Source organism: Eurosta solidaginis, chromosome 1, assembly GCF_040869045.1.
Source record: "Eurosta solidaginis isolate ZX-2024a chromosome 1, ASM4086904v1, whole genome shotgun sequence".
In the NCBI taxonomy this organism is placed as follows: Eukaryota; Metazoa; Arthropoda; class Insecta; order Diptera; family Tephritidae; genus Eurosta; species Eurosta solidaginis.
The window spans coordinates 343,259,725-343,282,023 of NC_090319.1; the positions used below are offsets into that span (position 1 = coordinate 343,259,725).

Sequence of the window (22,299 nt, forward strand, 5' to 3'; positions counted from 1 at the left end):
TAATAACTGCCACAAAGACATAGCTTCCCTTTCAAAAGCAGAAAAGCTCAGTTTATTTGATAAAGCCAAAAGGGAACTGTTTTCAGATAGCGAATCAGGTACAGCAGTTAGGAACTATGAAATAAAGGCTTCTTTTGTCGTCGCTTTATTTTTAGCAAAGCAATTGCGCCCTTATGAATTTTGCATTGAAGTAACAACATACCTTCTTTTATAAAAAAGTTGTATCTGCTTAGCTCGACCTCCGCGTTCTTATTTATACGAATATAAGTAAATACGAATATATGTAAATATAGTCAGGATTAGCTTGAAATCAAATAACCAAAGTCCTTTTTAATTTCAAACTTCACAGTCCATATTTTCTGTTAGCACACTGTGGGGAGTTGTCACTCAATTTTTACACACACTTATGCAATTGTTTTAGTATTTGTGTGGCCGGCTCTGCTCTACGTGCTTCTGGCACCGCATGTGCTGATCAACTTGACACTTTTTTGCACAGCTAACTCTTTTATTTCAAATTTTGCAAAATAAAATTCCTCCATCGGTTTCGAATATCTCTTTATATTCGTTCACATATTTTGGAAGAGTTCCAGCCAAAGTAGTTTTGGTTTTAGGCATTATTAAAAAATTTCTGACAACAATTTTTTGTGCAAAAAGAAGATAAATAAGAAAACGAATCGCAGAACATAAAATATTTATACCAGTGACACTGGCCATGAGCAACGTTTAAATTCAAATATAAAAGTATATATGTACACACATATGTACAAATCTTACAGGTGTACGCAGAAACATATTGTGACGATTATGAGTGACACTAAGTGATACTCACATCCCTAGTCTGATGCTAAGTAAATGAAGTCACAACAACAATAAAGCAGACAGTCACTTGTATCTACATAAACGAATCAATCATTATGTCTACACATATGTAGGTACACGCAGCTGAGAAGCAAGGCAACACTATATGCATATATCTGATATACTCCTGAAAGTATGCAATGAGAGAAGCTATAAAATCGTGCAATTGTAGTTACAGCTGAGAAATTTGAGAGCTCGTGGACAACTAGTAGATTCTGGAAATGGAAGCGCCTAGAAGATGCGAACGAGGAAATCAGAGAGTATAAAAGGCAGCAAGTGTAGAGGCGCTGGAATTTAGTTTCATTTGAGCTATCAATCAGTTTGGTTATTAAGCAAGCTATTCGTTGCAAAGTATATGTGTTATTGTGAAGTACTTTAATAAAGGCCATTTTTCCATTATTCAATATTGGAGTTATTTATTCAACAGTTTATCGATACGAACGTTGGCAGAAGATTGCAAATAAGGGGAATTGCAGTAAATTCGTTACAATTGGTGTCAGAAGAGGAACTGTTGAATAAATTCCAGAGGACAACAAGGACATGGCAAAGTTCAGTGAATTAAAGATCCAACAACTGAAGAAGGAGTTGGAGAACCGTGGATTGAATGCAACCGGCATGAACTTCAGGCACTACTACGAGAGGCAATGGAAGCAGAAGGAATTGATGTGGACGAGTATGTCTTTTATCCTGATGGGGACGAAACATCGCAGAGAGTTACGAGTACAGACTTGAACATGATTTTGGCTGCAATATCTGCTCAAACATCGACAGTATTATCTCAACTGGAAGAACAGAAAACGTATATGTCATCACAGATGGAATCCCAAGAGACACGAATAACATCGAAGATTGAAGCACAAGAAACGCGTGTGTCAGAAATGTCGACACAGATTATATCGAAGATTGAAGCACAAGAACGCGTATGTCAGAAATATCGACACAGATTACATCGAAGATTGAAGCACAAGAAACGCGTATGTCAGAAATGTCGACACAGATTACATCCAAGATGGAAACTCAACTGGAAGAGCAAAAGACATATATGACATCTCAGTTGGCTGAGCAGTTGAAAGCACAGGAGGCCCGCATATCCTCGCAGCTGGAGGCACATGAGATAAGGGTAACATCAAAGCTGGAAGCACAGGATACAAAAATTGTACAGCTCGAGGACAAAATTGATGCCGAGATAGAAGCTTTGAGAGGTCGTATACAGGAGTTGCAAATGAATCACCCAGCTGTTTCAGCGAGTAATACAAAGGTAAAAACACCATCCTTTGACGGTTCTGTTCCTTTCCAGGTCTTTAAGATTCAGTTTGAGAAGACCGCAGCAGTGAACAACTGGAGTGCTGAAGATAAATTTGCTGGACTGTTCAAAACATTCCAGAGGGCGAACGGAACTGTTATGAAGCATTGATGGGTGCTCTAGAGAGACAATACGGAACTGAGCATAGGAGACAGATATACCAAATGGAGTTACTGAACCGCGACACGTTGCAGGAGTTTGCCTCGGATGTTGAAAGGTTGGCACATTTTGAAATGCGGACGCACCCGTGGAGTACACAGAGAGGGTAAAAATCCAGAGTTTTATAAATGGCATACGGGACGTTGAAACAAAGCGAGCTACATATGCAAACCCAAAGCCAACATTCGCAGAAACTATGTCACAATCTCTGATTCTGGAAACAGCGTCGCTTCTGCGTAAGCCAGGTTTCAAAGCACGCCGTGTGGAAGTAGAAAGGCCAGAGTGGGTAGACGCAATATTGGAGGCGCTGAAAGAATCGCAAAAGCGGAGTGAAAGAGTTATCAAATGTTTCAAATGCGGGAAGCCCGGTCAAATTGCACGTCATTCCGATCTTGGTCCTAATAGTTCCAACAATGTGGATGGCCGTAAACGCAAAGTTGGAGGAGATGAGCAAGAGCGAATAAGATGTAGAGATCGAGAGCTAGCTGCAGCTATTGAATGTCCTGTGATATCTGTCTCGCAAATTGGAAGGAGTTCAAGCAGTCTTACCGTCAGAGGGAATGTCGATGGCAAGGAGCGTGTACTGACTGTAGATACGGGCGCATCTCATTCCTTAATCCGATATGACTTGGTCAACAGGAGACTAAAACTGTTAACTGGAGCAAGGTTGCGTACGGTCACTGGCGAGTATAACCAAGTCCAGGGAGAAGTGGTATGTGAAGTCTTGATTGGAAAGGTCACAGTTCTACACAAAATCGTTGTGGCGGAGATCGTTGATGAAGTCATATTGGGAGTGGACTTCTTGGTTGACCATGACATCAAGATCGATATGCAAAAAAGGGTGATGCGTTATAAGAACCAGGATATACCACTTAACTTCAGTTTGCAGAAAGGATTCAGTAGTAATCGAGTACTGGTGGAGAAGACTCGACAAAAACCACGGAAGTCAAAGACAAAGGTTAATAGATCGAATGGGCCAAATAAAGCAAAATCAAAAGAACCTGCGAGAGAAACACTGGCATTGACAAAACCTAAAAGGCGCAGGAAAACGAAGCAACGAATTTCCGAGAAAGAATGCGAGGCTGGTTTCAAGCCGGATCGCACCACTGTTGTGAAACGTGGGAACGATACTGATTATGCGAAGCCAATCCGTCAAGCGCAAGCTCTACGAAGTAGTTCATTGGACAAACAACAGAGTGTGGGGGAACGGCACAGGGTAATGAGTAGTAAGATCAGACACTGGCATGACAAAGACTTTAATTCGGAAGGTTTCTTGGAGGGAGATTTGGTACTACTATACAACCCTCACCGGCGGAAAGGTGTTCCATCCAAATATCGGTGCAGTTGGGAAGGCCCGTACAGAGTTGTGAAGACGATCAGTGATGTCATCTACCGCATACAAGCAATTGGGAAACCAATAAATAGAAGAGTGGTACATTTGGCGATGCTAGCAGCGTTTAGATCGAGAGATTTGTCTGATCGGGACGATCAGACTTAGGTGGAGGGCAGTGTGACGATTATGAGTGACACTAAGTGATACTCACATCCCTAGTCTGATGCTAAGTAAATGAAGTCACAACAACAATAAAGCAGACAGTCACTTGTATCTACATAAACGAATCAATCATTATGTCTACACATATGTAGGTACACGCAGCTGAGAAGCAAGGCACAACTACATGCATATTTCTGAGATACTCCTGATAGTATGCAATGAGAGAAGCTATAAAATCGTGCAATTGTAGTTACAGCTGAGAAATTTGAGAGCTCATGGACAACTAGTAGATTCTGGAAATGGAAGCGCCTAGAAGATGCGAACGAGGAAATCAGAGAGTATAAAAGGCAGCAAGTGTAGAGGCGCTGGAATTCAGTTTCATTTGAGCTATCAATCAGTTTGGTTATTAAGCAAGCTATTCGTTGCAAAGTATAAGTGTTATTGTGAAGTACTTTAATAAAGGCCATTTTTCCATTATTCAATATTGGAGTTATTTATTCAACAGTTTAGCGATACGAACGTTGGCAGAAGATTGCAAATAAGGGGAATTGCAGTAAATTCGTTACAATATAGTACACTTATTGTAATACACACCGACTGTAGTATATACTAACTATATACACATACATATTGGCCACAAATCACACACAGAAGATCGCGCATTCACGAGTTCAAAATTGCTTCGTTCTGCGCAACTACGTCACACTTGACTGCTTGAGCGAATGAAAGAAAGGAGAGAAAAACAAGAGCTAAAGGAAAATGAAGTCAAAATTGCACATAAAAAAAGCTGATCTTTTGTTTACATGCGCAATGTGCAATTTTTTGTTAGCTCTTGTTTCTTCCCTCTTTCTTTCATTCGCTCAATCAGTCAAGTGTGACGTACATGCGCACAATGAAGTAATTTTGAACTCGTGATTGCGCAATCTTCTGTGTGTGATTTGTGGTGCGCATTGCCAAATGCATCAGCCGTCATCCAGTGAGTTTTACAGCTCCGGCTCACTCTCAATTCTCACGAGAATGCTCTGGATCATTGAGAGACTTGAGAAGCAGATGTCGCGATATTTTCGCACACGTGAAATATGATAGGCAGATGTCGCCGCTGTTTTTCGTTTAACTCAAACGGCGAAAGGCTAAGCAGCGACATCTCTTTTTGAAAAAGTAGGTTTATTAAAGGCAGCGTTGCCAAACTAAAGACAAGTAATTAACAAATTATCTGGCTTACAAATTGAACCAGACTTCTATCTGGATTTATCTGGCTCAAATCGTTGTTGTTGCATTTACATTCAAAATTATTTATCTGGCTCAGGCTCTTTGCCACCGGATGATGGCTATTATTGGTCTAAAAACATATTTTCGATAAGGTTGCCAACTATTCTTGAAATGTATTTAACTGAAATTCACCAAATATTAAAAAATATGCGACAAAATATAAAATAAAAAAAAAAATGTGCAAATATATGCTTTAAAGACAATATATGCACCAACAAATCAATGCAATTTTTACACTTATTTCTTGATTCGAAAAATCGTATATTCCAATACTCTATAGTCCAATGTAATTGAAATATGTGTCTATGTTTCCCCTTTACACTAATTCTATGTATCACATCTTAAAGTGGTGCGTGTCCACTGTTCATCGCAACTGATTCAGCTATATATGTTTAACATAGGTCGAATTAATGGTGACTTATAACCATAAAGCCATAACCAGATAAAACAGCTGATCGAACCTACCTTATGGAAATCAATGTAATCGATTAATGGTGCCATACCATATGTTATATAACGCTAATACTATGAACAAACACACACCAAATTGGCAATTTATACCATTTTGGCAATTTATTACGCAATTTATCATATAATTGTAATAATAGGGTGACTCATGAAAGCATATAAACTTATAAGGTGTAAAATTATATCCATTTACACACGCTGTTATATGAATGCACCTAGTAATATTCTTGATAAACTTGATTGTTTATCAGCTGTATTATTGCCAAACTAATTTTTTTTTGATTGTTAGACAAATTGAAAAATGCGAAGATTAAGTTAAAAATCAAAACTAAAACGCCTTTACTTGCTGATGTTGCAGATTTTTGATGAAAATGCCGTCTGTAATGTCTGCAAGGTTGCATTCCTTTGAGTTTACCGCGTTTACACACTGAAATGTGCGCGTAAATTTATACAAATTGTGTAAATGATTTTTCATACAAAATTTGACAGCTCGTGCGTAAACTAGATAAATTTATACGTTTACACACTTTATAAGGCATTTATACGGTTACATGAGTCCCCCTAATATCTTTTGAACCAGTTAAATGTTTTCTTTTCCGCCTTCGTATTATTGTTGTCGAAGTCAATACACGCCATTTGACACCTCTCTCTATATATATTTGGACGCGTATTACTAGTCGGACCTAGTTCTAGACTATTACCGGGATCGCATTCGTTGTAAATTACGCAGAACACACCTGCATGTATTGCATATGAATTCTTGTTTACTTTTTACCAACTACTTTTTAAGCCATGCGGCAGCCGCGATGTGCTGGCAGCGTACTCGCCTACAACACCAAATGCCCTAGGTTCAAGTATCATAAAAAGCAGCATGAAATTCTTTAGAAATGGGCATTCTAAGCTGGGTCGCCCCTCGACTGTGGTTTGGCAAACAATCCGACTTTATATCTGCTGTGAAAAGCTTCCCAACGAAAATACATCGACATAACACAATCGACATAAGAAAAATATTGTAACGAATTGTGGGAAATTCCGCTTATTTGAAACCTTCTTCTAAACTGCTGAATAAATCACTCCAATATTCAGTATTGCAACTGGTCTTTATTTAGATTACTTTGGGGGTAGTACTTCACAACCAATAGCGTCAAAACTGATTCGTTATTACTCAGCTTGCGCTGCTTTTATACTCTCGGTTTCCTCGTTCACCCATTTCTCCTTAGGTCTAGTAATTTCGCGAACAGTTGTAGCGCATGCGTGGTTAGATACCAGCTATATACATGTATATCTGTAGTCCACGCCTCTCCCATAGCCATATGCGTGTGTATGTGTGATGATCGCGCATTCACGAGTTCAAAATTGCTCCGTTCTGCGCAACTACGTCACACTTGACTGCTTGAGCGAATGAAAGAAAGGAGAGAAAAACAAGAGCTAAAGGAAAATGAAGTCAAAATTGCACATAAAAAAAGCTGATCTTTTGTTTACATGCGCAATGTGCAATTTTTTGTTAGCTCTTGTTTCTTCCCTCTTTCTTTCATTCGCTCAAGCAGTCAAGTGTGACGTATATGCGCACAATGAAGTAATTTTGAACTCGTGATTGCGCAATCTTCTATGTTTGATTTGTGGTGCGCATTGCCAAATGAATCAGCCGTCATCCAGTGAGTTTTACAGCTCCGGCTCACTCTCAATTCTCACGAGAATGCTCTGGATCATTGAGAGACTTGAGAAGCAGATGTCGCGATATTTTCGCACACGTGAAATATGATAGGCAGATGTCGCCGCTGTTTTTTGTTTAACTCAAACGGCGAAAGGCTAAGCAGCGACATCTCTTTTTGAAAAAGTAGGTTTATTAAAGGCAGCGTTGCCAAACTAAAGACAAGTAATTAACAAATTATCTGGCTCACAAATTGAACCAGACTTCTATCTGGATTTATCTGGCTCAAGTCGTTGTTGTTGCATTTACATACAAAATTATTTATCTGGCTCAGGCTCTTTGCCACCGGATGATGGCTATTATTGGTCTAAAAACATATTTTCGATAAGGTTGTCAACTAATCTTGAAATGTATTTAACTGAAATTCACCAAATATTATGCGACAAAATATACCTTTATGAAAAAATGTGCAAATATATGCTTTAAAGACAAAAATCAATGCAATTTTTACACTTATTTCTTGATTCGAAAAATCGTATATTCCAATACTCTATAGTCCAATGTAATTGAAATATGTGTCTATGTTTCCCCTTTACACTAATTCTATGTATCACATCTTAAAGTGGTGCGTGTCCACTGTTCATCGCAACTGATTCAGCTATATATGTTTAACATAGGGCGAATTAATGGTGACTTATAACCATAAAGCCATAACCAGATAAAACAGCTGATCGAACCTACCTTATGGAAATCAATGTAATCGATTAATGGTGTCATACCATATGTTATATAACGCTAATACTATGAACAAACACACACCAAATTGGCAATTTATACCATTTTGGCAATTTATTACGCAATTTATCATATAATTGTAATAATAGGGTGACTCATGAAAGCATATAAACTTATAAGGTGTAAAATTATATCCATTTACACACGCTGTTATATGAATGCACCTAGTAATATTCTTGATAAACTTGATTGTTTATCAGCTGTATTATTGCCAAACAAATTTTTTTTTGATTGTTAGACAAATTAAAAAATGCGAAGATTAAGTGAAAAATCAAAACTAAAACGTCTTTACTAAGATATACTTGTAAATGACTTGCTGATGATGGAGATTTCTGATGAAAATGCCTGCTGTAATGTCTGCAAGCTTGCATTCCTTGGAGTTTACCGCATTTACACAATGAAATGTGCGCGTAAATTTTTACAAATTGTGTAAATGATTTTTCATACAAAATTTGACAGCTCGTTTACGCACTAGATAAATTTATACGCTTACACTATAAGGCATATATAAGGTTATACTAGGTTCAAACACACACCAAATTGGCAATTTATACTATTTGGGCAATTTATTACGCAATTTGTCATATAATAAATTGTAATAATAAATTGCCAATTTAAAAAAAATTGCGTAATAAATTGTTTCAAACTGCAAATGCAACATTGTAAAGTGTGTTTATTGAGTATACTTAAACGTCAGTTACGCATGGCTGAACTATATGGTTGGCTCATCTAATCAGCTGATTTTATGTCTTTCATTTCACTGGAGTACGGATTTCAAAAGAAGATGGCAAAATCAAAATGAAACCAAAACATTGAACACATTTTCTTACAACACACAAAAATTTCAAAGTTTTATGTTTTCATTCCATTTCATTCGCCTAATAATGTGCGTGTTCATTTTGACAGTCTGAACAAAGGTATGTTCTTGCTGTAGATATGAGCCAACCAGCTATCAAATTACTATTGTGTAAGCTAAATCCAGTTGTATGAACAGCACTCAATTCAAATCGAAATTTCCTCAATTTATTTTTCTGTTTGAACATAGTATTACATGAGTACCCCTAATAAATTAGCAATTTAAAAAAAAATTGCGTAATAATTTGTTTCAAACAGCAAATGCAACCTTGTAAAGCGTGTTTATTGAGTAGATTTAAACGTCAGTTACGCATGGCTCAACTATATGGTTGGCTCATCTTATCAGCTGATTTGATTTGTTTCATTTCACTGGAATAGAGATTGTCAAAATAAGATGGCAAACTCAAAATTAAACCAAAACATTGAACACATTTTCTTACAATACACAAAAATTTCAAAGTTTTATGTTTTCATTCCATTCGATTCGCCTAATACCAACACGCACATTTTCACAGTTTGAACAAAGGTATGTTTTTGCCGTAGAGATGAGCCAAACAGCTATCAAATTACTATTGTGTAAGCTAAATTGAGTTGTATGAACACCACTCAATTTAAATCGAAATTGCCTCAATTTATTTCTCTGTTTGATCATAGTATAACTCGATTACATAACTCGAATAGTAGGTGTGAACAGCTGTTTTATCTGGTTATGGCTTTATGATTATAAGTCACCATTAATTCGCCCTTATGGCCACCAGAGGTTTGTGTCTCCGAATTTATGTAGGTACACCCTGTCCTGTAGCTAGTTGTTTAACCACTCCCGCTAGATGGGTCTCCTAAGAATTATATAAGCGAGGATAAGCGTTTTTTTACGCGCAAACGTAAACGTGAAGACAAATATTGACAACAAAATTTGGGCGACAACGGTTAACCGCAATATACCTGTGGCTGTTAAAAGAACGTACTGATTTTTTGCAAATTGGCCACTTGATTTTTGTTTCGCATCTTTGTATTGGCTGTGTTTCATAGCGCGGATTTTACATTTGGGGCTGGTTGTAAATTGTTTTTAGACGGAAAAAAAGTTAAAATTGGCAAAGAAGCTAAATAATTAATTAGTTTGGTTAATGCATTATTTGGTGTAAATTAACTAAATCTTAAAATGTCGGACGAGGTATTTCGTGCTCGTGGATGGTTTGAGGTTGTTACTTATAGCGATAACCCGCATAAAATTACTAAATATTGGCGCAAAGTTGCTAGTTACGTCATTAAATGTTATAAATTTTTACTTTGTTTATATATTTACAGGAAACAAAACCATCAAATGCACTAACCCACGCGCAAGGTACAAACAACATGTTGGAGCTAACGCCTCATGCCGGCCGGCAACCGTATCAATCAATGTTTGATTGGGGTGTCTATTTTCCATTTATTGCACAATGTTTGCGCATAAAACAGTTTGAATATCCACAGGTATATATATATATTATATGTTGATAACAATTGAAATAAAGAAATTGCATTTTATTATTTGTTTCAGGTATCCAGTGCTGTTGAAGAAGATGCCATGGTACAACATGCAATTAAGCAAGCAGCTGAGCAATTATTTCGTGAACAAAGAGTTGAGACACAAAAAACGTTTAAGGTGAATGGTGAAACAATGAGAGATACAGATGAAGATGGAAAAAATTATCAAGAAATACTTACAAACCAGGAGCGACGCGCTAAAAGTATTTTAATGAATATGCGCTCAACATTAAATCATTATTTGATAATGTTAACATCATGGCTACTCTACAAACTTTTGCCATGTTTTTTATCTGGCGTCGTTACACATACGAGACAAATAGAAACATTGAAAAGGGCTTCCGAGCGAGCACCCGGCATACCACTGATATTTTTACCGTTACATCGTAGTCATCTGGACTATATTATGGTTACATTCATTTTAACAAATAATGATATACGCAGTCCATTAGTTGCTGCTGGTGATAATTTGCAAATACCGATTTTTGGTGGACTTTTACGTGGATTGGGTGCATTCTTTATCAAACGAAAAATAGATCCCGTTATTGGTAAAAAAGATATTTTATATCGCGCAATATTGCAACAGTACTTGCAGCATGCATTAAAGATGTCGCACAATGTTGAATTCTTTATTGAGGGTGGACGTACACGTACCGGAAAACCCTGTATGCCTAAAGGTGGAATATTATCGGTGATTGTAAATGCATTTATGGATCGTAGTATACCGGATGCACTATTGGTACCTGTTTCAGTCAATTATGAACGTCTAGTTGACGGAAATTTTGTGCGTGAACAAAAAGGTGAAAAGAAGGTACCAGAGTCATTTTGGAAAGCAATGGCAGGAATTTGGAAGGTTTGTTGTAAATAATGCAGGATAGAAAGACATTACGAAGATGAAAGGAATTGTTGTTAGTGTTATTGTAAGTAATGGTAATTTAAAACAAAAAAAGTTGCTCAAGGTTCGGGGTAGTTAACATTGAACTCTCAACAGTTTCTGATCTACATTTTAAACGTCAAGCTCTGAATTATGTTTGCATTTTCTAGTTCCTAGCTTAATGGCAAGATACTTAATAATATATTACAGAATTGCCTAATTGCGGAAAAATTTCTATAGATCTGCGAAATGAAATGTCGATATTCTGCACTTATATGTTTATCTTTTTAAATACTTGCTATAATATTAATAATAAATGCCTATTTGTAGACTTTGCATTCAAAATACGGACTTATGCGTATCGACTTTAACGAACCTTACTCTATTAAGGAACTTGTCCAATCATTTAATAAAATTGTTACAGATAATAATAGTCATTTTAAAGTATACAAACCCGCCGAAAGGTAAATCTCAAGAAGCAGACAAAAAATGCAGAAAAGTAAGTAAACTATATTTTTGTTTTCTTTCAGAACCTTACAACATAATCAATCAACCTCATCGTTATATGGTACTGACGTGATATGCGAAGAACATCGTACACTTATTGATAGTATTTCACGTGAAGTTGTATATGATTGTGCAGCCGCCACATCTGTAATGTCAACAAATGCGCTGGCGTTTTTAATGTTGACTCGTTTTCGTAATGGCGGTGAGGTTAACGATATTGCGAAAGCATTAGATGCGTTACGTGATCGATTAAAAGGACGCAAAGATATGGCATTTGCTGGTGACTCTCTACACATCGTAAACTACTCAAGGGATTTACTGGGCGAAGGTAATAATATTCATTTAGGTAGTACTGTATAAGTCCCACATATAATTAGTTTTTGCATTTGCTACTCCAGAGTAGCAGTAACAGAAAGAGGAGCAAATAGCAAAATAAAAACTCCAAACCAAATGTTATTTGTCATCAGCATATGGCAGTAGTTGCACGCTTTTATAGAATATTTAATTTATTTATTATTACGGCTGTTTAGGCCTAAAACTTAAACTACTTAACACAATTCATTATTACAATTACTTAGTCCTATTTAATATGCTGTCGGAATTCCAAGTCATTCCGATCAGCATATTTTCTAGCGTGACAAACTGACGAGTCTGGGAGCCACTCTTTTAAGCGAGGAGGGAAAGGACGCGTTTCCAATCCTCTAGTGCTCCCAGCATACGGTAACAAAATTGTGAACATATATTTTTCAATTATATTGGTATTTTAAGCTGCCGCAATGTATTAGTCTCCGATCAACACAGCTAAACATGTATATGGATGTTGGAAATAACGGGTATCCAATCACCCATTTCCGATCACCACAGCTCAACATATAATGGGAGATTGAAAAGGACGTGTTTCCAATCCCCTCTGTTCCAAAATATGTTTGGCCTTATTTTCGTTACACATCAAATAAATTTATTGTTATATTGCTCCAGAGCGGTTAAGTTCTGCAGTTAGTATAATTTTCCTCAGCATCAAATTAAAAAAAATCACACAATAGGTGGTCACCCTATCTGAAACCCCGCTTAGTTTCGAACGGCTCGAAGAGCCCTTCTCAATTCTAACTGAGCTGATGGTGTTGATCAACGGCATTTTGCACAGCCGTATAAGTTTTGCGAGGAAAGCAAATTAAGACATAACGGCATATAGGCAGCTTTTTTTTTAAATCGATGAAATGGTGATGTGTGTCGATTCTTTTTTCGCGGGTTTCTTCCAAGATTTGGAGCATTGAAATGAAATGAAATTTGGCGCATTGTGAGAATCTGGTCGATTGTAGATTTACCAGGTCTGAAGCCGCACTGATAGGGTCCAATCAGCCGATTCACGGTGGGATTCAATCCTTCGCACCATATACTTGAAAGAATCTTATGTACGATATTGTGGCGAATATTAGCAGTTTTATACATCACTATGCTGCTTCTTAATAAATGCACAACAACAATAAAGCTAGCAGGTATATGTACATGTACATATTTAAGCAAGCAGTCACTCTTATGTTCATGAACACATCAAATCAAGCAGCCACACATACACTTAACCAGCAGCTTGAAGCAAAGAGGTTATTTCACATACACATAACGTTATCATCAGCTCATAAGCTACGCGTCACCAGTCTGGTTGCCTGGTCTTAAAAATACACACTGGAAAAGGCTACAGGCCTGTCAAAATGCTGCAATCAGAACTGCGACCGGATGTCTCATTATGACTCCCGAGCACCATCTACATAGCGAGGCCAAAGAGCTCAATATTAAAGAGCACAAGGAAATGCTGAACAGTTCTTGCTTAATTGTCACAAACGAGGACATCCTAGCAAACAACTGCTTGATTTAGCACCGCCTCCACGGGAATTAACATCTCCTAAAGCACTTTGACGAGATCCGGCACCTGCCAACACCGCCGTATGATCCAGGCAACCATAAGCAGGGCCTTAGCCAAATCCACACAGAATCGGTAAACGCGTTTGTCAGGACGTGCCCGGTGAACCCCGTTATTAATATGCACTATCCCACCACTACCAAGGGAAATACGAGTCACCCACCCCAGCGGGTTAGGGGGTCAGAATATATCCGCGGTAGGTATGCCTGACGTAAGAGGCGACTAAAATACCAGATTCAAGGGGCTGTGTAGCGCAACCCGTTCAGGTTGGCAGCGCAATATATAGCTTCTCCGAACCCAATTGTCAACCCCACCTATCCGTGGCGAATCCTGTTTCACTAACAGACGAGGCTCTAGCGACCTCAAGCTTCTCATGAAATTTGGGGTGGGGAGGGAGGGATGGCCAGAAGGTTTAATGTGGCCATATAAATCGTTCCCGAGATGGTCGGGCTAGCACCTTAATGGTGCTGTGTTACTGGAGCGTACCGGATCTGTATCCGGCAAGACCATCACATCGGTAACACTCCCCAAAGCCTTCGGGGAGAAACCTTATCGCTACAACAACAACAACACGAGTCACCCTGGCCCAACTTCGTTCTGGATACTGTGTCAGGTTAAACTCTTACTTGTCCAGAATCAACCCCGACATACGTAAGTATGTCCTGCATGTGATGTGTCCGCACATGACACCAACCATCTTTTAAATTGTAATGTGGAACCTACGCCTCTAACACCCATCTCCCTATGGTCCGCCCCTGTTGAAACAGTCAGTTTCCTTGGACTCCCGTTTGAGGATTTTGATGATAATTTGTGAGTGGTCGTGCCCATTGAATGGGGCGAAACACTGTTAATACAACAACAAGAGCAGGAGCTGTTACTCACACATACACACGTATATAGCTAAATAACCAATCAATCGTATTAACGTTGAGTTATAAGAAGAACAACAGCCGAAGCAGTCGACATCTTGAAATATTTGATGTATTTGCATCCTAATTAATACTATTTGAATAATAATAAACGCGTGATACGGTCACAACAGTTAGTTTAACACATTCTGCTGTAGTGAGGGTTGAAAGTGTCCTACTACAATTTTGTGAAGCTTGCTTCACACTATTTTTCGGGCTTGCAACGTCTCTACTTTAAATTGTCCCTGTTAACGTTCCTCGCCGCCGTATTTGAATAGCTCCGCAGGCAATCCATCAGCTCCCGCGTCCTTGTTTTTTAATCTGGTTATTTCTATTCTGACTTCTATTTAGGAGGATTCGAGATACTATTTTGTAAATATTTCTGGAATAACATCCAGTGACTATTGTGAGATCATTTTAGGATTATTTTAGGGCCAATTTCGGGGTCATTTTGGGTTTATTTTCTGCACTCATTTGGAACTATTTCAAGTTTTAGGTACACTGGGAATTGTGGCACTACAGATGTTGGACGTTGTGACAGCGCACTTCCCTAAAGTGGCCCAATGAAACCAGGCTTATCCTGTTCTTTATTTTTTTTGTCAAGTCTTTGAAGGGCTGTGGTGTGTCCAGCGTCGAGATCGAAAACTGCTCAGCTACAGCTACTGTTTGTAGTGTCTGGTAGATCGATAGGGAACACTAAGGTCCACTTCGTTCAGAAGAAAATCGCTTGAAGTCGATTCATTCATAGTTTTGTCATAAATATTACACCAAGCATTTTCCTACGACTAACAAGAGTTAGAAGATTAATACGTTTTAATCGATTAACATAATGTGGAAGATTATATTAAGAGTCCCCTCGAACATTGACTAAAACCCACCTAAACTCTAGTAACATCAAGCCAATCTTTCCGAATTTTCCCCACTCTATATTTTGAACAGTTGAAGATCAAGGCGAATTCAGTACCAGGTGGTGTTGTCCCATCGGCTAATTGCTTATTCTTCATACAACGCCTAGGTAATCAATAGCATCATCATCATTTATTGCAAAAATAGTATTAGTACAATAAGATCTAGGATCTTTTATAGTACAACAAAAAGATAAATCGCAATGTAAAAAAGAACAAAATTCATAACAGAGGGTTATGTAGGTTAAATAATCACATCAAACATAGAGAATTATCGTAATTTACTAGTATATAAAATAAACAAATAATTAAATTCAATAACAAAACATTGTATACACTCATACATATTGATGGCGAAAACTCAAGAAGTATAATGCTTTCAACTAAAATGAGCATAAAGAACATTTTTAAAGTTGCTTTTATTTAGACTACTACGTACGGATACTGGAATAGAGTTCCATAGGCGAATGGCATTGACAAAGAATAGCCGTCCAGATGTTAGATAGTTATAAGTTGGTACTATTAGGTCGTTGATTCGAGCAGGCCTGGGGAATATTAGCTTATCATATAGGTAACTAGGCTCCTTATACATGATAAGTTGACAAAGGAAAATGCTGTTCCTAGCTTTCAGATATTCGAAGATTTCGCAGCCCAGTAGACGCGCTCTCCAGCTGGATATATGATCAAATCTGGCTAAGCCGAATACATAACGTGTAACATGATTAAATGCTACATCAATTTTATGAGCAGACTGGGAGCTCAGTTTACTGTACACTAGCTCAGAGTAGCAAATGATCGGCATAATCAATTGAATTGCAAGTTTTCTTCTAACATTGACCGGAGTATAAATAGCAGACATTCGTAAGTTTCTTAAGATATAGTATACTTTCTTAACCACCGAATTTACATGATCATCACAGGACAACGTCGTGTTAATAACAAAACCAAGATTAGTCACTTTTGAAACGAGTTTGAGACATTTACTGGCAACGCGCAAGGGCGGAATACTTGAGAAACTTATTCGTTTTTTAGATATAGGCAACACGTATTGATTCTCACTGTTCATGCATAAGTCATTTTTCCTAGCCCATTCAAATATGGATGTTAAGTAATTATTCAACCTTGAGCATAAATCGTTTGTCCCCTCATGATTTCCCGACAAATATAGTTGGACATCATCAGCATATGCATGCATATGAGCATGCTGGCATGCATTAAATATGTCATTAATAAAAATACTAAAAAGTAGTGGACCCAAGATAGAGCCTTGGGGTACCCCTGCCAAGAGTGGTTTTAGACCTGAAGTTTCGGAGCCGACTTTGACAAGCTGGGATCTACCCGTCAGATAACTTCGCATGAGCCGCACTGCGGAGTCATCAAAACCAAAATAATTTTTTAATTTTGAGCACAGCAGGTCATGGTTCACAGAGACGAAGGCTTTTGAGAAGTCAAGCAGGCATAATAAAGTCAACTGGTTTTTGTCAAAGGGTGCCCTGACGTCGTCTAAAATTTTTATGATAGCCGTGGAGCAACTGTGCTTTGATCGGAAGCCTGACTGGAATGGTGATAGCAGACTATGCTTGCAAACATGGTCTTGAATTTGTTCCGACAACAATATCTCAAAGACTTTCGAGAGTGCTAGCAAAATGCTGATAGGCCGAAAGTCACTAGGACAATCTGCAAACTTAGTTTTTGCAATAGGTATAACCGTGGCAATCTTCCACATATCAGGGAAGCAGGAGGTAGTAATACTGTGGTTGATAATATGCGTCAATGTAGGAAGAATGTACGGGGCAATTATTTTAACAAATTTGAGCGGTATATTGTCCTGACCGTTTGCGTTGGACCTTATTTTATTTATGCATCTCGCCACAATATGTCAGTTAATCGAAATCAATGTTTTCTTTTGATTTAACATTCCGCTGCACGGCGAATTGGGTTGAATTCGCTTTGTCATTCATCACCCTGCGTAGATTTGCCTTGATTTGACGTAAAAAATTCCTTTTAACTTATTTCAGCATTAATTACAAGAACACAAAACGAAAGTGGACAAATATACCTACAACCAGTGCAAAGTATCGAAAGTCTAATTGAGTTGTCGTACTATTCAAATATGCTTACGCCATATTTTGCATTACAATCATTGCTGATGATAACGTTTCATGAAATGTTACCAAAGCCAGTGGAGAATAAAAAGGTAATGAAATCTTTTGATACACGTAAATATAAAGGATGTTTTTTTTTTATTTATCTCTTTTCACACAATAGGAATTGGACCCAGACAATTTACCGGGAGTTCCAAGAAAAAATTTAGTTGATGCTGCATTGGCCAACTGTGATGTACTGCGTTATGAATTTATTTTGCATAAGCCAACTCAGGTGCTTAACAATCTTGTTGAAATTTCATTGGATGAATTGATTATGCATGGATTTATAAAATTACCGGAGGTGAGTAATTAAATTATGCGCCAATATAACTTTTGTTTGGATATTGGAAGAAACCACTTTTTTTTTTTTTTTGTAGCGCTTGATCCATAAACAAAAATGTAATTGCCCCGTTTTTCGAAGTTAGCCTCCAAGCTCGAAATTGTGCACTTGCTAATATATTTTATTTATTTATTGTATTTCAAAAATTTTAAAAAATAAAAATGTAGGCGTGGTTTGCCCTCTTTTCTTATTTCATTTGTGAAAAGAAGTTCGAAATTCGTCAGCCAATATGTTTTGTACTCAAACTTCGAAAAACGGGAAATTACTTTTTATACTCAGCTGAGCAGAGCTCACAGAGTATATTAATTTTGTTCGCATAACGGTACCCTGTAACGGCATAAACTAATCGAGATAGATATAGACTTCTATATATCAAAATGATCTGGGCGAAAAAAGAAATTAATTTAGCCATGTCCGTCCGTCCGTAATAGAGGTTTACGCCGATAACTTTATCGGCGGCGTGGGCGGCGCGCCGGCGTACGCCGGTGTTCTTACTTTAAAAGTCTTGATTTTTCTATTTAAAAAAATAATATTTAGGAAAGGCTTTGTTTGTATGTATTTAAGGAAATCAACGTTTTGGCCATTTCGGAAAGATCCGCGGTTTTGTCTCAAAATCTCGCAGATCGTTCAAAAAATTTCACGAGTAGCTCCTTGCGGAGGGACTGCCCCTCGTTCACTTACTCCAGAGAGGCTTCGAACCTAACCCGGTGTTTGGAATTGGTACTGCTGCGTCTGCTGGAAAGAAATAGATAAATAAAATGGTCACACTTTTGTCTGTTATATCTCGTGCAAAACGTAGTTTCACCAGGGTTAACTCCTAATAATCGTCGCGAACACAATTTTTTAAATCATTTGTGGCGACTTACGGTTGCTATTAATTGTCTATTAGTACTCATGACTCTCGTGGCACAGGGCGCATCCAGTTTTTTCGAGCTACAATCGCCGATGATTAAGAGCTACAATTCCCGATGTGCGAACAGTAGCAATGCCGAGCACCAGTCACTACCACGCCTCCTGACCCTCACACCATATGCCAGCACAGAAGCTATAGGACTGCGACTTCGAACTCATATGCCTTCGTCGACGTCAGTTTCCTAGAAGCTCTAGGTGTAGCTCCGAAGGCTTTCTAACGGATGGTTTTGTCGCGCTATGCTGCCGAGCTACACCAGAGAAACACCTTGAAACGTTGGGGACTGACTTATTCGGCCAAGGATACCGCCCTCGAAATCATAAGCAGTCTAAATGGATGTCATTGCGTAACTCATGGGTGAAAATCGTATAATCCTCGGCGCATCTACATAATTAACATTTTACAAGGACCCTAGATAAAATATTTAAAATGTAGAGCAAAGTTTGCAGACGTTTGTTTTCACAACAATGATTTCAATAGTCTTCCGTAAAGCAAAACGATATTTTAGAATGAAAGTCGACCGATTTTAAGTTGAAAGATGTTAACTGCTGTTTTCCGGTTTTATGATATAAGGGCTAATTGTGGTTAACTACATACGTAGCTTCAGTTTTCAGACTAGTTCGACTGTTCACTACTTTAGGGTAGTAGCACACACGGTCATTAGTTCGATTCTCTTGGGAAATCTTTTGAGTGTTCTTGCGAAGGACAAAGCCTCATCTGGTAAATGTACATATGTGCCTACGTATTCACATTTGTAAAAGGAGCCGTAACGTGTAGGTGATATTTAAACTTGGCTGATAGGCTATAATCAATGTGATTCACTCCAAGGGACTAGATTTGGATAGGGCCGCCAACTTTGAAGGACGAAGTGTGAAAATCAAAATTATCATTTCAGACGCTATTGTATAGTTTCGCAAATAAACAACAGATGTTTGAATATAAGACTAAGTGATTTTTCAAACCCTTCTCATACTTACATATATCCTCAATTTAAGTATGAGGTAAGAATCATTTTAAATGAGTGTTTATGTCCCTAGAACTTACTAAAGGATTTTGAATCACTGATTTCGCTTATTCCTTCAGCCAAAAGCAACATACAATTTTTTTAAAATGCGGCACATTTTTTGGTTAATTTGCTTTTTTAACAACTTCAGGGCAATTTAAAAACATGATCGCCTTGGGTCATTTTATTTGAATTAATTGCTCATTATTTTTTTTTTTAAATATGCAAAGTCAGCATATAAATTTATTATTTAACGTTTTTTTAGAGTTTTGTTTTAATAACTTGGTGAATTGGGTAGTAAAAAGTCCGTGTGAAGCTGACATCGAAAGCGCCTGTTTTTATACTCAGTTGAGCAGAGCTCACAGAGTATATTAAGTTTGATTGGATAACGGTTGGTTGTACATATATAAAGGAATCGAGATAGATATAGACTTCCATATATCAAAATAATTGAGCCATGTCCGTCCGTCCGTCCGTCCGTTAACACGATAACTTGAGTAAATTTTGAGGTATCTTGATGAAATTTGGTATGTAAGTTCCTGGGCACTCATCTCAGATCGCTATTTAAAATGAACGAAATCGGACTATAACCACGCCCACTTTCTCGATATCGCAAATTTCGAAAAACGCGATAATTCATTACCAACGACGGATAAAGCGATGAAACTTGGTAGGTGGGTTGATCTTATGACGCACAATAGAAAATTTGCAAAATTTTGGACAATGGGCGTGGCTACGCCCACTTTTAAAAGAAGGTAATTGAAAAGTTTTGCAAGCTGTAATTTGGCAGTCGTTGAAGATATCATTATGAAATTTAGCAGGAACGTTACTCCTATTACTATATGTGTTTTAAATACGAACTAGCAAAATCGGATGACGGGCACGCCCACTCTTTAAAAAAAATTTTTTTAAGTGAAATTTTAACAAAAATTTAATATTTTTACAGTATATAAGTAAATTATGTCAACATTCAAAGCCAGTAATACAAAATACAAAAATAAAAGAAAATTTCAAAATGGGCGTGGCTCCACCGTTTTTCATTTAATTTGTCTAGATGACTTTCAATGCCATAAGTCGAACAAAAATTTACCAATCCTTGTGAAATTTGGTAGGGGCATAGATTCTATAATGATAACTGTTTTCTGTGAAAATGGGCGAAATCGGCCACGCCCAGTTTCTATACACAGTCGGTCGTTTGTACTTCCGCTCGGCCGTTAACACGACAACTTGAGCAAAAATCGATATATCTTTACTAAACTTAGTTCACGTACTTATCTGAACTCACTTTAAAAAAAATAAATAAAAATCATGGCAGGAATACTGTTCGTGGTATTACTTATATGTATAAATAAATTAGCGATACCCCACAAATGATGTTCTGGGTCACCCTGGTCTACATTTTGGTCAATATCTCGAAAACGCCTTCACATATACAACTGAGGGCCACTCTCTATTAAAATACTCATTAACACCTTTCATTTGATTCCCATATCGTCCAAACACATTCTAGAGTCAGCCCCGGTCCACCTTTATGGCGATATCTCGAAAAGGCGTCTACCTTTAGAACTATGGCCCACTCCCTTTTAAAATACCCTTTAATACCTTCCATTTGATACCCATGTCATACAATCACATTCCAGGGTTACCCTAGGTTCATTTTCCTACATGGTGATTTTCCCTTATTTTGTCTCCAAAGCTTTAGCTGAGTATGTAATGTTCGGTTACACCCGAACTTAGCCTTTCTTACTTGTTTGCTAATGGTTTAGGACTTTCAAAAAAAAAAAAACATGGTTTGCTCCAATACACAGCCGACGAGTGTTACACAGTGTAATCCATGATAAAAACACTTACAAGGTATAACCGGTCTCTCTTCTGGTCGCCATGTAACGGGTACTTAACATTTTTAAAACAATAAAGCCATTTTTTTAAATATGGTTTTTATTTAATTTTTTTCGTAACATGATAATGTGCCGTCAAATTTTTTGGTGGAACTTAAGCATTTTTACTGTTTCCAGCCATATCATTTCATATAACATTTTTTTATTTTTATTTTCAGATTAAAGAAGAGCCTGAAAGTATGGCAGAGAGCCGGAAGCTAGCTCGAAATATAGCTGCCTACCTAGACGACGATACAGATGACTCTGAATATGCTACATTTGGACAGGACGACGAACCATACAACAATCATTACGACGAAAAAGCAGACATATTTTTGGCATGCGAAACATTGGCTGAACAAAAAGCATTATGTGAAGTATTGTCCCCATTCTGTCATACATACCTCTCAGTTGCACAATCCATTAGTATTCTTTATAAAAATTCTATGCTCGAAAGTGAATTTATCAAATTCGTCATTAACGACATAACAAGTAAAGTGAAAAGTGGGGCTTGTCCTTATGGTAAATAAATC

At 37.7% G+C, this 22,299-nt stretch overlaps 1 protein-coding gene across 4 annotated transcripts in view; it reads left to right on the forward strand.

The window, feature by feature from the left end:
- mino (glycerol-3-phosphate acyltransferase mino) overlaps positions 1–22,299 on the forward strand; it is a 67,379-nt gene that overhangs the window by 39,890 nt on the left and 5,190 nt on the right. For 3 of the 4 annotated variants that reach the window (XM_067762433.1, XM_067762434.1, XM_067762436.1), the window contains 7 exons: positions 10,159–10,323; positions 10,391–11,230; positions 11,582–11,715; positions 11,782–12,086; positions 17,508–17,686; positions 17,758–17,937; positions 21,946–22,288. In XM_067762433.1, the coding sequence (XP_067618534.1) occupies positions 10,159–10,323; positions 10,391–11,230; positions 11,582–11,715; positions 11,782–12,086; positions 17,508–17,686; positions 17,758–17,937; positions 21,946–22,288 (2,146 nt within the window). Of the gene's footprint in view, positions 1–9,850; positions 10,052–10,158; positions 10,324–10,390; positions 11,231–11,581; positions 11,716–11,781; positions 12,087–17,507; positions 17,687–17,757; positions 17,938–21,945; positions 22,289–22,299 lie in introns of those variants that run through there. The other variant, XM_067762435.1, reaches the window with a different exon arrangement.